The 16,103-nt window shown below is 42.9% G+C and overlaps 4 protein-coding genes across 6 annotated transcripts in view; 1 reads left to right on the top strand and 3 right to left on the bottom strand.

The window, feature by feature from the left end:
- Positions 1 to 16,103, top strand: part of LOC135431613 (cyclic nucleotide-gated cation channel beta-3) — an 81,790-nt gene that overhangs the window by 49,596 nt on the left and 16,091 nt on the right. For 2 of the 3 annotated variants that reach the window (XM_064686828.1, XM_064686829.1), the window contains exons 3-5: positions 7,978 to 8,772; positions 8,932 to 9,295; positions 9,369 to 10,417. In XM_064686828.1, the coding sequence (XP_064542898.1) occupies positions 7,978 to 8,772; positions 8,932 to 9,295; positions 9,369 to 10,417 (2,208 nt within the window). The remainder of the gene's footprint in view (positions 1 to 7,977; positions 8,773 to 8,931; positions 9,296 to 9,368; positions 10,418 to 16,103) is intronic. The other variant, XM_064686831.1, reaches the window with a different exon arrangement.
- On the bottom strand, positions 386 to 1,564 carry LOC135431614 (trypsin Blo t 3-like). Its single transcript, XM_064686832.1, has 3 exons — positions 1,154 to 1,564; positions 820 to 1,093; positions 386 to 764 (listed from the first exon to the last, which is right to left on the bottom strand). Exons 1-3 carry the CDS (start codon positions 1,414 to 1,416, stop codon positions 399 to 401), a joined length of 903 nt encoding a protein of 300 aa, XP_064542902.1. The 5' UTR covers positions 1,417 to 1,564; the 3' UTR covers positions 386 to 398.
- LOC135431615 (trypsin-3) lies at positions 1,924 to 3,179 on the bottom strand. The gene is made up of 3 exons (XM_064686833.1): positions 2,704 to 3,179; positions 2,366 to 2,642; positions 1,924 to 2,304 (listed from the first exon to the last, which is right to left on the bottom strand). The coding sequence occupies exons 1-3, from the start codon at positions 2,958 to 2,960 to the stop codon at positions 1,960 to 1,962; spliced, it is 879 nt and encodes a 292-aa protein (XP_064542903.1). The 5' UTR covers positions 2,961 to 3,179; the 3' UTR covers positions 1,924 to 1,959.
- On the bottom strand, positions 12,419 to 13,092 carry LOC135431858 (neo-calmodulin). Its single transcript, XM_064687202.1, has one exon. The coding sequence runs from the start codon at positions 12,965 to 12,967 to the stop codon at positions 12,488 to 12,490; it is 480 nt and encodes a 159-aa protein (XP_064543272.1). The 5' UTR covers positions 12,968 to 13,092; the 3' UTR covers positions 12,419 to 12,487.

Here is a 16,103-nt window from a genome sequence, read left to right on the forward strand (position 1 = left end):
AACTCAAATTTAGATTTAGGAGAAGCTGCCATGCAACAAAACTGCCAACTAAAGCCTTAGCTTGCCTCAAGAAGCACTCCAACTTGTGATACTCTGCAAATACTGGACCCTATTGGGCTATCAAAGTGGAGTGTGCATAAGTAACTTAAGCTGATGAATCAAGGGCTTGGAAACAGTATCTTTGATTGCTTTCTGGACAATATACTCTACAAATAGTTTTCCTGTCAAGCCGAAGAGTCTTCAGATCACGTATGCACAGAAACAGTATCTAACAGCTTGACTAGAAATAGATTTGATTTCTACATTCGCTCGGTTTTGGACTCGATTTGGAGTTAATTATTTGAATCTCTGGTACAAACCACCTCGGTTTGGAAACACAAACCACTAGTCTATTCATTTTATTTGACAGTCAAGAAAATGAGCGAGAACATAAATAGTAAAATACAGCACCTAGCTGCAGTCGGGCTAGATGCGTTGGTAATTGTGTCGTTTATCCATTCCATGTGGTACCACACATCAGTGTAAAGAGAAGGCGTTGACCATGAGCCGCAGCCGAGGCGATGCGAGACGATGGCCACCAGCGTGTTGTTGCTATCAATCATGGGCCCGCCGGTGTCGCCAGCACAAGGACTATTGTCCCCATCCACGTCAAAATTTCCCGCGCACAGCATTTCGGGATACAAGGTCTTCACCATGCTCAGACAAGTCTTACGATCCATCAGCTTCACAAAAACATGCACTAGATTGCCAGTCAGTGGACCACCCTGTGGACAGTGGTGCAAGTTGAATGACTGCGATTGGGTTACTGCCACATCTCACCTTGAACATACGGCCCCAGCCCAACACCATATAGCTGATACCATAATTGGGCGCCCCCTTGGGCAGGCTAATTATTTGGATGCTGGGATTATCTGTTGGCCACGAACCTTCCAGCTTGAGCAGCGCAATGTTGTTTGTGCTGCGCTTTATATATTTATCCGACACAAAGACTCTCTGCACCTTCTTAGTAACAGTATCTTTGACGGATATTAGCCGGTTGGGTGTGCCGCCAACGACGACAATAGATCGCAGCGTGTGCTTCACTTTGCGATTGCTTTAGATAGGTTCGGCTCTTAGGCTGTTCATATTCATAAAAACTCCAAGAGATACTCACGTCATGGTACACTTGGCAGCGGTGAGAACAAACCTGGGCGCTACTATGGAGCCCACGCAGAAATGATTGTCTCCAAAAATGATCTGCGGCTTGTTGGATCGTATGGAAACAACATATTTGGCCACCATCGTTGTCTGTTCATTTTTTAGAGCTGAGGTCAAACGTTTCGTGCGTTCCACAGTTTTGCTATCGGCGCGCATGTTCGCCTCCAACAGCAGATATAGCAGCAGAATATCTAAAACTGAAAAATTTCGGTGTTGCATTTATATAGGTTTTGTAAAATGGAAGAATTCGTAATAGAGCTGCAGGCCGAGATGGTAATGCATATTCCCAGACCCAACTAATGCATGTTAATGTATAGAGAAATCCCCTTAAACTAACTTTTTTTTTGAGTGACAACTAGTGTTTCAAATATATATAAAAAAAAGACTGCTTGACTAGGGAATACCCACTACTCAGCTCCAAGTTGCGGGAATATACATAACTTAGCTGTGCAGCGGCGTTCCCTCGATCACATTTGTTGTATTTGAACAATCGTTGATAAATTTTCTTGGTTTCAACACAGAATACCTCTCAAAAGCTTGTGAAGAGTGGGAAAAAGACTGACAGATGGATGTGAATCGATTTGACTGCTGAGACCAATCAAAAGTATATAAACATATTTACGCTAAAAATGACACCTTCTGCCTGCAACATGCATTTGCACAATGGAAATATTACCTTTTCTTTTACCGATACCAGGTGCAAGGCAATAAAAACTAACATCGAAATTATAATTAAGATACATATATTTCTCTGAGCCCAATCTAAAATGCCACCACTGACAGTGAAAGCAAGGTGATCTTTATTATGGAATGCTGCGCAGCATTCATTATACTATTGATCCAATTCATGTGATACCACACATCCGTATAGACCGAGGGCAGGTGTTTTCTGCCACAGCCCAGCCGATAGGCAGCAACACCGTACACAGTTTCGTTCAATATCATGGGCGCACCCTCGTCACCCTCGCAGGGATTCTGATCGACGGTGTCATTTCCATGCTTGGCGCACAGCATCTCCTCCTTAAAGGTCATCAACATGCATTTGCATTTCTCACGATTTAATAGAATAATATCGATGTGTAAGATGTTCGCGGCCAAAGGTCCGCCCTGTAAGTGAAATTGTGAAACAGTTTAGGTGCATCAGCAACCTGATCAACAATTAACTCACTTTAAATAGTCTTCCCCAGCCAAGGACTGTGTAGCTCGCATTGAACGTGGGATTTGAGTTGGGGAGATTGATAATGCCAATGCGTGGATTATTTTTGGGCAACGGATCCCTTAACAGCAGCAGGGCAATGTTATTGGTATTCTGACTGGTAAAATTAATGGGTACATATATATCCTTAACTGGCAAATTCACAGATAAATCGTCAACGAACTTGAGCCTGTTCGGCGTGCCAGCCACAACGAGTATCGACCGGCTGGACATTTTGAATTTGCTCTTGCTTTGGGCAAGGGATATACATTAAAGTTAATTTAGCGGTCTACAAATGCATTTCTACCCACTCCATGACGCAATGAGCAGCAGTTAATATATATGTGGACGATATTATCGCACCTCCACAAAAATGATTGTCCCCAAAGTAGAGACGAGGAGTACGCGACCGGATGGAGACCACATATTTGGCCAGCGCCTTCACTCGGTCCTTGTCGTAGTCAGGCGTTGAAAGGCGTTTCACGCGATTGTCAGACAGAGTGTGTTCTACGCACAGCAACAAAAACAGCAGCAACGTCTCCTTCACTGAACAATTTCGATAGTTCATTTCGAGCTACAAGTGTTTCCAATAGTTTTATGAAAATTTTGAATAAATTTCCTGGCAAATTATCGGTCGAATTGTGCTACAATTCCGACCACTATATCCATCCTCCGGCATTGCAAACTAACTTATTTATGCGCGAATTAACTAACTAACTATTTTATCAAAATATTCCAAGTACAGTTAAATCATAGAGCAAGTGTTTTTAAAATTTGTTTCGCTTTTGAAATTTATTTCACCCTCAACCCATTGAAAATGGGTAAAAGGGGTAAAAAGGGTATACAAATTGTGTGCAAATGTAAGTAACAGGCAGAAGAAGGCATCTTCGACTTCCAATCGATATATTCGATTGGTAATTAATATATGAAAAATGGTTGATATTGACACGAACGTAAGCGGATATCCTTAAATATTATATTTAATGATCAGTAAATCCCAAAGAATCGGTCTCCTTGCTATGAAGTCTTATTATTATGCTTGTGAGTGGAGTTGTGGAGTATTTAAGTCGCAATTAAGATCACCTGTTTCATTGCAAGCGGTATTTTTGCCAATTACTCCTGGTATTTGACATTTAAGGCTGGGTCTCCCTGAAACTTTTTTATGTAAATCAAATCATTTTTGAAATGAATATGGTTTGGTATGAAGTTCGGGTTGACAGATTTCTTAATCGGGCTTTGCTTAAAGCTTCAAGCTTCATCAAGTGTATACATTTTTCAAACAAGCGGATATATCACGGCTATATCACGGCCTCAACCGCAGAAAGTTTGTTGCTTTAAAGGTATTTAGGTATCTTTTTTCCACACCTTACCCTACCGCATTACCTTAAAACCCTTGTCTTAAATTAAATATTTTAAATAAATATTTGAAAATGAGCTTGATATAGGTCGAATGAAGGAATAAAAGATATTCCAAAATTAGTTAAATAAAAAAGTCGCTTTGGCCTCCATTGGATAGGGTAACTACAGTAAAAGTTTTAGTTTTCTAGCTCTAACGCTTTGAGCTAAACGTTGGCCACCAATTTGTCAGTTAGTCAGTCAGTCGGACAAACAGCTTTATATACATATAAAGATATGTTTTATGTATCTGCAAAGTTTTTGAATCTTCGGCACTCCTAAAATAACTTCCCTGGCTTGCCAATAATATTGTAATGTTTTTTTTATAATATTGCTAGACTCCATTTAACATTTCAATTTGCTGAGCAGCTTATGCTTCCATTCGTTCGGTTTGACGCTGTCAGTCAAGTATTTCTATTTCTGTTGAAAATTTGATTACATTTTGAAATGGTTGTTCCACACAATTCAGAGCTGAACAGCTCTGCGTACTCGGCCCAGTTATGTTTTGGCCAGTTGTCAGTCAACGATTCTGAAATACTTTTAGTGGACTTCTGCGGCTGCGGGTTGAAGTTCGTTCGAGCGGGCGACCCGCTTCAATGTCATTTCAGTTGACAGCTGTTCCACTAAACACTTGACTATTGTAATTTTCAATGTGTCAGATATGTGCGGGTGGTATATGATGGAAGGCTTGGTGTTTCAAGTTTTTATTACGTGACTTCCGTTTTGTGTCCTTTTTTTGTATGTTGCGGCAATTCTACAGCTACTTGCAGCTACCAGTTGCCAACTCTTTTAGCTGTATGTGTGTGTGTGTGTGTGTGTGTGTGTGCGTGCGGTGTTGCTTTCAAGTATGTTTTAAGCAAAGTTTGCGCATAAACTTTTTGGCAAAAGTATTTCTGGCTACAAAGCTCAAATATTTTCATTTGCTTGTGGCAGCTGCACGAAATAATTGTGGCACTGTTGGCTATCTCGCCCTCGCTCACACTGTCTTTGGCCACATCGTGACTGGCCGCCTCGCTGATTTGTGGCAAGCAAATTTATTGACAATTCATGGCGCCAACACCACCACCAACACCACGAACACCAACTCCGGCACCACTCAACTGCCACAAAAGCTATTCAAGCGGTTTTTTTTTTCTGTTGAACTTTGGCGCAAGTTTGTCGCAAGTTGCGCTTTCCGGCTGGCCGCCCATGACAAACTGCCTGCCCATTTAAGCCGTAGACTTTTCATTTTTCATCTTTTGCGCTTCTTCTTGTTCTTCTTCTGTAAGCACTCGCAATGCCCAGACGGAGAGCGGCGCGGCAGAATCTGTGCCTGCAAATGGCCAAAAGACAACAAAGTTTAAATTAATGGCACTCAACTATTAGCAAAAATTAAAAAGCCGCCACAGTTTGAGTTTTCATGCGAGTCAAGTGGGGGCGAGTGGCGAGCTGCTGCGGAAAACTTCAAGAGGGCGTGGTTAGGGCGGCTGGCAGCGGTCACGCCCATGGCTTGAGCCACAGTTATTGCGGCCAGAAACAGCGGCAAACTGTGGGCCAATTAGCGCTGACAGCGAATTTAAGTCGAGCAACAGGCCAAACAATCAAATGTGCGTGTGTGTATGTGTGCGTGTGTGTGTGTGTATTGTCTCACATTCGTACACACACCAAAAACTTTAGTCTACGTGACATGAAAGTGCACTCTCACTTGGCCAAAAATGGCTGCCAGGAAACTGTAAATATAACTGTAACTGTAACTGTAATTTTAACTGTAACTGCAATTGAAACTGTTAACTGTAACTTGGTCAACTGGCTAAAAGTAAATGGCTGCTCCGGCTGCTGACACATTTATTAAGAATTTATGCACCTGAATTAATAAATTAATTCGACTTATTTGAGTGTGTGTGTGTGTGTATGTGTGAACGCTGTGTGTGTGAACGCTGTGTGTGTGTATGTGTATCTCTGTGTGTGTGCGGCAGCAAAATTAATTCGAATTTATTGCGCAACTCGAGCAGCGGTAAGTGCAAATACATGTCGCTCATACGCCGCGTTTGCCGCGCAAATTAATTAAACAATTTTGCATTGTATGGCAACAAGGACGGGGCAGTTGGCCTTTGAGAGGCAGCAGGAGTTTAGTCGGTCCTCAGCCCAGTGCTGATGCATTGCTTTTGGTGCTCTAATTGAATTAAAGGCGCTTCAAGACAGCGCAGCGCAGCGCAATAATTAAAAGCGGTTGGCCTGATAATCAATTGGCAGCACAGCTGGAGACAGGTACAACAGCAATAACACCAATAACAAAAAAAACAACTGCTGAAAGTTGACAAGGCAACGGCAGCCACAGTGGCCGTAGCAACAGTGGCAGCAGCAACAGGCCAGGCAGACAATTGGCAGCATTCGAGTAATAGAAATATATTGGCGCCGCACGCAGCTTCAAGCAAGGTTCTTGGCCACGGCAGTCAAGTGCCACTCGAGCTGCTCTCTGTGTGTATGTGTGTGTGTGTGTGTGTGTGTGTTGGCTCATGAATTGCCAAGTGAGCCAGTTGCCAGCAGCTGCTTAAAACTAATGAACCACCCACTCGCGCGCGTGTGTGTGTGTGTGCATACTCGCATCCCTTCATGTGTTTAGATGTCTTATTTTCTTGAACATGCCCCATAAAGGCGCACGTAATTAAATCTAACTTTATTAGCACATTTGTTCAAGTGAGCGAACTCTTTGCATGCTGCCAAGCGCCAACAAGAGACCCACAGCCCAACAACAAAAGTCAAGGAAAACAAAAGACAAAAAATTCTCCCGATTATCTACATACCTGTCCATTCATTGAACACACGTGCCAAATGTTAAATGAATATTGCTTAAATAAGCCATGAGCAGTACATGGTGACCTTTTTCAAAGGTTTTTTTTTCCACTTTAGTCGTAATAGAGCCGGGAAAGTCTAATTTAAACAAATGGCAACAAGTAATTCGTTTTCAGAGTAATATATCAATTTTTTAGAGCATACTTCTGCTTCTCTCTGTTTCATTCTGGTATAAAAAGAGAATTAAAAACAAGTGTGTGCTCCGTACTATTAGAGACGTTTTATTGAATAGCACCCGTGTTAATTAATCTTTTCTATATAATATTTTTAGGGCACACATGTGGCACCCAATTCTGAATTAGTTTTTGTTTCTATTAGTTATATGGGGATTGAAGGAAGGTATCCGAAAACTGTTATAATTTATGTATATTATAAAGTGTGTAGAATGAATTAGGTAATGGAATGTAACACATTCTCTTGCCACACAAATTAATTTGAATTTTGGTTGGAAGAACAAATAAATAAATTTGGAGCTTGTTAATTAGAAAGCTTCAATATGTAAAAGACACTTGTGTTATATTTTTGTTGTGGAAGTTTTGTTATTTTTATAGCTATATATTATATACAAATATATATTATATAGTTATATAGTTAAATATATTTACAACTTATAGATATAGAGCACAATCATAGTCGTTAAAATTTTGCAGTTGTTGTTAAATTGGTCTATATTAAAAAAAAAACATCTTAGAGCCTTACAGCTTAAGCATTAGCTTACTTTCTTTTAGAACTTTAAATACAAAGCATTAAATGCATTTCAAATGAAATTTCTAAAATGAATTTTGATTCGTTACGAAAGTTAAATTCCCAGCATGACTTTTTAAGTTGTTTATTTCTTATAATTTGCTCTGCCTCTTTACAATTTTGCTTCCTTTTGTCCCCCCCAACCTTATGTCAATGGAAAAAGCTTTATCCAGTATTTAATTTATACACTATAAATAAATATAAGTTGTTCGAATCTTGTTGTTGCTGTTAACTGTTGTTGAATGTTGTTGTTAATTGCAGTTGTTGTTAAAGGCCCAGACACCTGTAGCCACAAAAAACGAAAAAAAAAAGAAAACCACCAACCACTACATCACCAATGTCCGTCACTTTAGCTGCCCCACCCTCTTTTTCTTTATATTTCACTCTGTTTATAGCAGCTTCCTTTCCAATTACACACAAACGTTTAAAATGGTTAATATGCAAATAATTTTACTATCTGCTCACATTTCTCTTGTTTTTCAAAAATAAAAAACAAAATAAATAAAACAACCACCAATAACTCGGTCATAAATGCGACAAATTAAATAATTAATGCAAAAATCTATCAAAAACAATTGCAAATAATTTCAACTTAATCGCTTGGATGGCTGCAGCCGAGCTTAACAAGGCCACGCCCAGTGGCCGCTTGTGCCGCACAGCGGCCATTGATGGTGGTGACGCAGACGTCAACGCGGACGTCGACGCCGCCGCCGACGCCAATGCTGGCTGTGACGTCAACGCTGCTGACGATGATGAACGATGGCGGCCAAATGTGCTGAATGCAGCAACTGCAACACTTGACAGCAGACAGACCAAAACGACAGCAACTAAAACAACAACAACAATAGCAAAACATCAAAACAACAAAAGAAATACAACAACAACAACAACAGCAACTAAAACCAGTCAAAGATTGGCGCCACGCGCCAGCTTTCCTGAAATAATGCAGCCACGGCTATCCCTGAACGGCATGCTAAATCCACCGTATCCATCGTTAATGCCATCGCCGCGTCCTCTGTACCGGGATCACAGCTCGAGGTCGATAAATCCGCTGACCGCTTACGAGCAGCAAATGGCCGAGCTCGATGGCAGCTTCTATGGCAGCAATGCGGCATATTTGGGTGCTGGCATGAGTGGCAGTGCCGGTGGAGCCACCACGTGCACCAATCTGACAGTGGGCGGTGCTGCGACAGCAACTGTTGCTGCTGGTGGTGGTGGTGGTGGTGGTTTTGGCGGCGGTGCTGCCAGTGGCGGTGGTGGTGGCGGTGTTGGCAGTGGTGTTGGCGGTGGTGGTGCTGGTGCCTTTCACACAACCGAACTTTCAATAACTCCAACAATGCCAGCTGATGAGCAGTTTATTGATTTGGGTAGCCTGCGTCGCTTCTCAATCGATCGACAGAGCTTTCTCGGTAAGACTGCAGTGTGTCTCTCTGTGTGTGCGTGTGTGTATGTGTGTGAGTGTGTCTGTGTGTGTGTGACTATCCCTGCTGTGCGCTCTGTATACCCTCTGCCCCATAATTTCATCAACCAGAAACCAGTTGAACTCAAATTTTTCGTCTCTTCTCCAGATCTAGGCCCCAAGTTTGGCATGTCCCAGCCGAAATTCGGCCAGAGCGTCTCGCAACAAGGTTTCTTCACGTCGCATGACAGCCTGGCCACACCATGCGCCTCCAGAGCATCGAACTCGCATATGGCCACCGTAAGCACTGCCTCCGAGATGGATTTATTGCACAACAAGCAACGCCCCAACAACAACAAATCGCGCGGCCGTCTGAAAACGACCGGCGGCGATCAGCCACTGCTGGGCACCTGGAATCGATCCACAGGCCGCGGCTCGCAGGATAACACGCTAAGTGGAGGTGGTGGTGGTGCCACCAGTGTGCTAATGGGGCATACACAATATGGGGGAAACTATTGCAACGGCACCGATCGGTGAGTACACGAACTTCCCACCCACTTTTATAATCTATTCTATAATCTATTTGAACTTCGATTCCAACGACAGCTACCCGCGTTCACGTTCGCAGCAGCAGTCGCACCACAATGCCGGACAAGCCCAGCACCACCCATACCAGTTGCAGCACTCTGCCTCCACGGTGTCGCACCACCCGCATGCGCATGGTCAGTCCGCACACGGCGGCCCTGGACCGCCCCATGGCGGCCATCCGCACCACCAAATGCATGGTGGTGGGGGGCCTGGCAGTGGGGTTCCCAGCGGACATTCAGCACAGCATCAGAAACCGCATCGCACTGCCTCGCAGCGTATACGCGCCGCCACGGCCGCCCGCAAGCTGCATTTTGTATTCGATCCGGCGGGGCGGCTCTGCTACTATTGGTCCATGGTGGTTTCCATGGCCTTTTTGTACAATTTCTGGGTGATAATCTACCGCTTCGCCTTCCAGGAGATCAATCGGCGCACGATCGCCGTGTGGTTCTGCCTGGACTATCTGTCCGATTTTCTATATCTGATTGACATATTCTTTCACTTTCGCACTGGATATCTGGAGGATGGGGTGCTGCAAACGGATGCAATCAAACTGCGCACACACTACATGAACTCGACGATCTTCTACATCGACTGCCTCTGCCTGCTGCCGCTGGACTTTCTCTACTTGTCGATTGGCTTCAATTCGATACTGCGCAGCTTTCGGCTGGTCAAGATCTATCGGTTTTGGGCCTTCATGGACCGCACCGAGCGGCACACCAACTATCCAAATCTGTTTCGCTCCACGGCCCTTATACATTATCTGCTTGTGATATTCCATTGGAACGGCTGCCTCTACCACATTATTCACAAGAACAACGGCTTCGGCTCACGGAATTGGGTCTATCACGACTCCGAGTCGGCGGACGTAGTTAAACAGTATCTGCAGAGCTATTACTGGTGTACCCTGGCATTAACCACCATCGGGGACCTGCCCAAACCCCGCTCCAAGGGCGAGTACGTGTTTGTGATATTGCAATTGCTATTCGGCCTGATGCTCTTTGCCACGGTGCTCGGACATGTGGCGAACATTGTGACGTCGGTGAGTGCGGCGCGCAAGGAGTTTCAAGGTGAGTGCATGCTAAGAAATATGTTTTTACGATTGGGTGGTGAATCGGTTATAAAGTAAAACAGGTTTTTTATAAAAAAAAATAGAACCGGTTGTGAACCGGTTAGATGCATTGTAATTCAAGACGGTTAAACAAGGAAATGGGAAATGTTTTCAATGGGTAGATACGTGTATATCTGGAAAACATTAAAGATGTCGAAAATGCGACAGCCGAAACAGTTGTGAACCGGTTATATGCAATTTACGGTTAAGCAAGAAATATTTAATGAATATAGAGATGTATAGCTTGAAGACATAAAAGATATAAAATCGGAATAATTGAACAATGTATTATAATTTGAAACGGTTAACCAAAGAAGCGAAAGAAAATTTGGCTAACAACATATTACATAGAATATGCATAAAATACCATATGTACACAACGGTTGGAAATTTAAAACGCCTCTGCTACGAATGGTTTGGCAATATATAAATATGTGTACGAGTATAAGGTGCAGAAAAACTTAAACGGATAGATGACGAACAAATCAAAAGCAGAAACGGTCTTAAAGCGGCAGAGATAAAAGCTCGGAAGATTTTTGACAAAACAAAAAAGGGGCTTGTGTATATTGGAATGGTGTAACAAGGACAAACAGCTTCCACTTGAAATGTTGCGTGATACGGTAAAACTGATATTTAAAAAGAGTACAAAGGCAACACGTTTTTGGGCCCAAGCGAATTAAGGCCAACATATAATTATTAGGCTCAGGAGGGTACCATAAATCACAGCATACAATGTTGAAATGTAATCATTATCCGTTGTTGGTTTTTCTTTTTTGCTTTTCCTTCTTCTTCTTTTTACTTTTGCAATCCTTATCAAGACAATTTTAAGCTGGAATATATAAATTGTTGTTGTTTCTTTTTGTGGCTTCAATATTTACGAGCTGTCTGATTAAACTGTTGCTCAGAGCTAGGTTAGATACGCACACATATGGGAACAATAATCCGCAGCTAACATAGCAACAAGATGAGAAAGCTGGAGACACAAAACGGACAGACGGATGGAGCGACGGACAAACGGATGGGATACACGAATGAAACCTGGGGGGTAGATACATTTGACAAAACAGAACAATGAGCAAAGCTCTCAAAAGTATGCAAAACTTTTTGGCTTTGCCATTTTAGCTGCTTAAATTGAGGAAAATTTTCTATGTGTGTTTGTGAGTGTGTGTTTGTGTATACGGGCAATTGTATACAATATATACAAATCCTGGCTGGCTTAAGAGACGTTGCTCTTTTTGTGCCCGACAAGACTCTCTGCTCGTGCTGCTTGAGCACACGCTCCTCGAGCAGTGTGCACTGAGAAGCAGCCTCTTGTGAGCTCAGTAGGCCATGCGGCCATTAGCTAAATGAACTCGTTTATTTGCTCCATAAATAACTGGACAAAATGCAAGTGTCGCCATTGCAGGCGTCCGACGGCGTCTTGTCGTTTTAATTTCAAAAGACCGGCCAAGTCAAATGCCTGGCAAGCAATTCAAGAAAATTGCAAAACTGGGGCTGTCCGAGAACGGACTTTCATTAGGCGAACGTCAGCTGAAAATATTAAGGCCACTCAACGGCAATGGGCCACAATGGCGAATGCCCAAGGGACAACGGATGCTAAACTAAGGAGTGGACAGTGGCCGGCAGCCGGAGCCGTAGCTTGGGGCAAACAAAGCAATTCCTCTGCTCATTGATGGGCGTGGCAACAGTTTGCACCTCTACAGAGAATAGCTGCCAGATGCAGCATCAACATGTTTACACAACACTTTTTCATGTGCATATGTGTGTGTGTGTGTGTGTGTGTGTGTGTATGAGAGTGTTGTGTGTGCGAATGTTGCATGCACACAAGGGAGTCCAAGTGATTGAGGGCTTAAATCTAACGGAGTGCGGGGAGTGCGGCAAAAAGTCAGCAAGCAAAGCTCAGCGGCTTAATGGACGAAACGTGCTGCTGCATTAATTTCTGGTTTTATGCACTCGAAACTTTTTCTCATATTTGCATGCAGCAAATCTCAATTTTTATTGCACCACTGGAAATTGTGTATGCCTTTTTTTATGGACGCCCTGACGCTCTTTCGCTAGGTCCGCCCGCATGCATATAGTCGAGAAATGCACTTAATTCCACACGATGTTCGTTGTGGGTGTCCATTTCGTTAATTAATAAGCTGCTGTCCGTCTCGCTAATCACCTCACCCATGCTCGCCATCACGGTGCGCACATCGAGAGCGTCAAAATACCCGACACCCTTACGATCGAACACTTCGAAGGCCTTGCGCAGATTCTCGTCGCTCTCGATGTCGCGCAGCTTGGGCGCCATCACCTGGAGGAACTCTTTATAATCTAAGCAGCGCTGATCACCGACGTCCGCCGCATCGATGAATTCATTGAGGTCCGCTTCGGTTGGCTCGTAGCCCACGTCACGCATGATGAGGTTCAGATCACGGGCCTCAATGGACCCATTCCGATCCTCATCATATTTGTCGAAGACCCTTCGCAGTTCCAGATGCAGCTCCTGGGACATATACTGGGGCATTGCGCGAGCTAAGTAGATTGGCCTAGGATATTCGCGAAATATATTCAAAAACTGCTACGAAAACAAAAATAAATAACAATATAAAAAGTAAATAACTGATTCTCTAAGCGTAAACCAACAAAAAATAACAAATAACGAGAAACCAACTGACAACCAACTCAGAGCCGCAACTTGAACTCGAGGGCTAATAAAACACTTAGGTGACCGTTGCGCATCGCTGAATCGGCAACTTTTCACGTAGTTTTTGCCTCCACCACAATAATAATACATCATATAACCATGGACATGCAACGAGGACCATCCATCAATTTGTCAATTCAGCGCTAGCCGCTTCGAGTGCGCGAGACCACAAGAAGCAAAGGATGCTCGATGCTCGATGCCTGATGCCTGATGCCTTGATGCTAGCTGATGCGGAGCGCTTAGCGGTGCGGGGGTGGGCTGAGTGGATGTTCGCTTGTGAGCAAGCAGAACTCGCAATAAAAAAAACATGACCGAAATCAAATGCAGCATTTGGTGACGCTCAAATGCTCTTCAAGTGCGGCCACAAAGCGAATGTGTAATATATTGTCGAATATAACTCATGCGCCTCGTCGACCACATGTAAAAGCAGCGAATAAAATGGTGTCAACAGGGAAAGGTTAAGTAAAAAGAAAACACAGAGCACGTTTGACATCTAACAAGTGCGCTGCATTTTAAATTCTCAGCGTTGTTGCAAATATCCATGTGTTATTCAACATTACAAGTTTTCAAAATTTGTGCAAAGGCCCTTGTTAACTTTGAAAGTTTCTTTCGGGATTCTTTTATTTTAAATTCTTGTCATGAGATTTTGTTCATAGGGTAAAATGCAACACATAGCTAAGATTTGCATACTTTATGCACATTATATAGGCTAAAGCGCGTCTACAATGACGGAAATAAATAAGAAAACTTTCATTTACCTTCCTGCTTTCATTTTCAATCGGTTTTCAACACTCTACTTAAACACTTAACGAAAAACCTTTAAGAAAATAGCTTTAAGTTCAACTTGAAAAAGTTGTTTGTGGTTTATGAGTTCTTCCAATTAACTTTCGGTGCAACCTGTTATAATCACTTCCGGTCGATTTAAGAGTGTCATAGCATTAAAAGCTGTCTTACTAGGCTGCCATTAATCTTAAAGTTTTCGAAAGTACTTACTATTCTTAAGAACATTTACATAATCCCTGTTTTAATGAGAAATTTCTTTTTTTTTATTATTTTTTGCTTTTCTTTTGTTATTCCGCTTGCAGCTGGTACAGCAATAATTATCATTAATAATTATTAACCCTGTAGCTTGACATGATCCCGCTGATCTGTGATGTCTTAACCTTTTGGCAGTTCGAAACTCATTCAGTTTTGTTGCCGTTGCTCTCCTATTCTACTTTTTCCCTTTCTTATATTTTTTTGCACGCACTTTGCAGGCAAATATCGCAAATACCGCTAGTCATGGTTTAGGGCGCAACACTTTAGTGATGGCCTTCTGCTACATTAAGCAAACTCCCTCTGGCCAACAACTTAAAAACTTATATATTTACTTAGTAACAGGCACCACGCTTCGCATCTCCGCATCACAGCATCTCCGCATCGCAGCATCTTCGCATCTCAGCATCTCAGTATTTTCGCATTTTCTCTGTTGCGTACTCATCTTGGTTTTCTTACTCGTTCAGTTCGTTGTGTTGGGTCGAGCGCATGAAAATTGATTTTCAAATAGTTGGCCTGCCTTTTTTCAAATTTGATTGACGTTATTACATTACATAACATCACATCAGGCGCTGAGGCAACTTACACGCACACACACACACACACACACACACACGCACATCGATACGTATACAAGCAGCTGGCTTAAGTTATTCATCCATTTAGCCCCACTTACGGCCCGGTTGGCTGACTGGCTGGCTGGCTGGTTGCCTGCCTGCCTGCTTGCCTGGCTGACTGGCAACAACAAGTGGAAAACTGTCATTATATTTGAGTTATTGATGGTTTTTCAAAATCATTTTAGCAACAATGTTGTTGCCACATACACCAGCACACTCGCACACACGCACACAGCAAGTTACATTTACGCTTAGTTAAACGCCATAGCTGCGGCTTGTTAACGCCAAACAGACGCAAACTTTAAACGCTATGCGAATTTTGTTGCTGTTGTTGTTGCTTTTGGGTTTCGCATAAATCCAAAAACGCTTTTCAAATATGCCATTCAAAATTATGTTAATTTGTTGCTAGCTGCCGGCTGCCTGCTCTTATGTAATTATTATTGTAAATAGTTTTTTATGCAAATTATGCGTCAGCAGCGCTGTCAACGCTTTTGATTGATGTTGTGCACACAACTTGCCTGTGTTTTGTGTGTCTGTATTTGGTGTGTGTATGTGTGGTGTGTCTGTTTGTGTGTGTAAGTTATTCGCTCTGCTGCTACCACTGCGGCTGTGGCTGCGGCTGTTTCTGCTTCAGCTGGTCACTTGCAACGCCTTTTGCTGCAGTTGTTTACTGCAATTAAAACAATTTATGCGCTCAATTTACTCACACACACACGCAGGCTCACACAGATATATACATATATATATATATATATATATATATATATGTATATATCTATCTACACTAGCTGGGCACTGGCTCAGTACTTTGAGACTTGTAGTACTTTACGTGCGAGATTTGCAGCCATTTTGACTTGAACCCGTTTCAGCGCTCCATCTCACTCGCGCACTGGCTAGCTGTGTGTGTGTGTGTTTTTATTACTTTTCCTTTTTTTTTGTTTTTTCTTTTACTTGCAGCAATTGTTGTTGCTGTTGCTTTTGCTCTCGCACAATGAGCGCGTGTCTAAAAATAGCATTGAGCGACGTACGCACGAGTTGCGAACGGCTGAGCGAGCATTGGCTTGAGAGAGGGACGCACAAATTCGCAGTCGGTGCGCTCTTTTGCCTTTTGCCATTGCCTTTGCTTCAGTCTTCAGTCAAGGCGAGCAGCAGCAGCAGCAGCAGCAGAAGCAGCGTCCATTATCCACTTTAACTTGGCCGCCTTGCCAGTGTTGGGTAGCGTGTGTGAGTGTGTGTGTGAATGTGTGTGTGTGAGTTGGTTTGTGTGAATTTGGTTGGCTTGTGCTGTTGTTGTTGTTGTTGTA

This window comes from Drosophila montana, unplaced genomic scaffold, assembly GCF_035044405.1.
Source record: "Drosophila montana isolate Dmon_TW-CO22-7 unplaced genomic scaffold, ASM3504440v1 contig_3200_1, whole genome shotgun sequence".
Classification (NCBI taxonomy): Eukaryota; Metazoa; Arthropoda; class Insecta; order Diptera; family Drosophilidae; genus Drosophila; species Drosophila montana.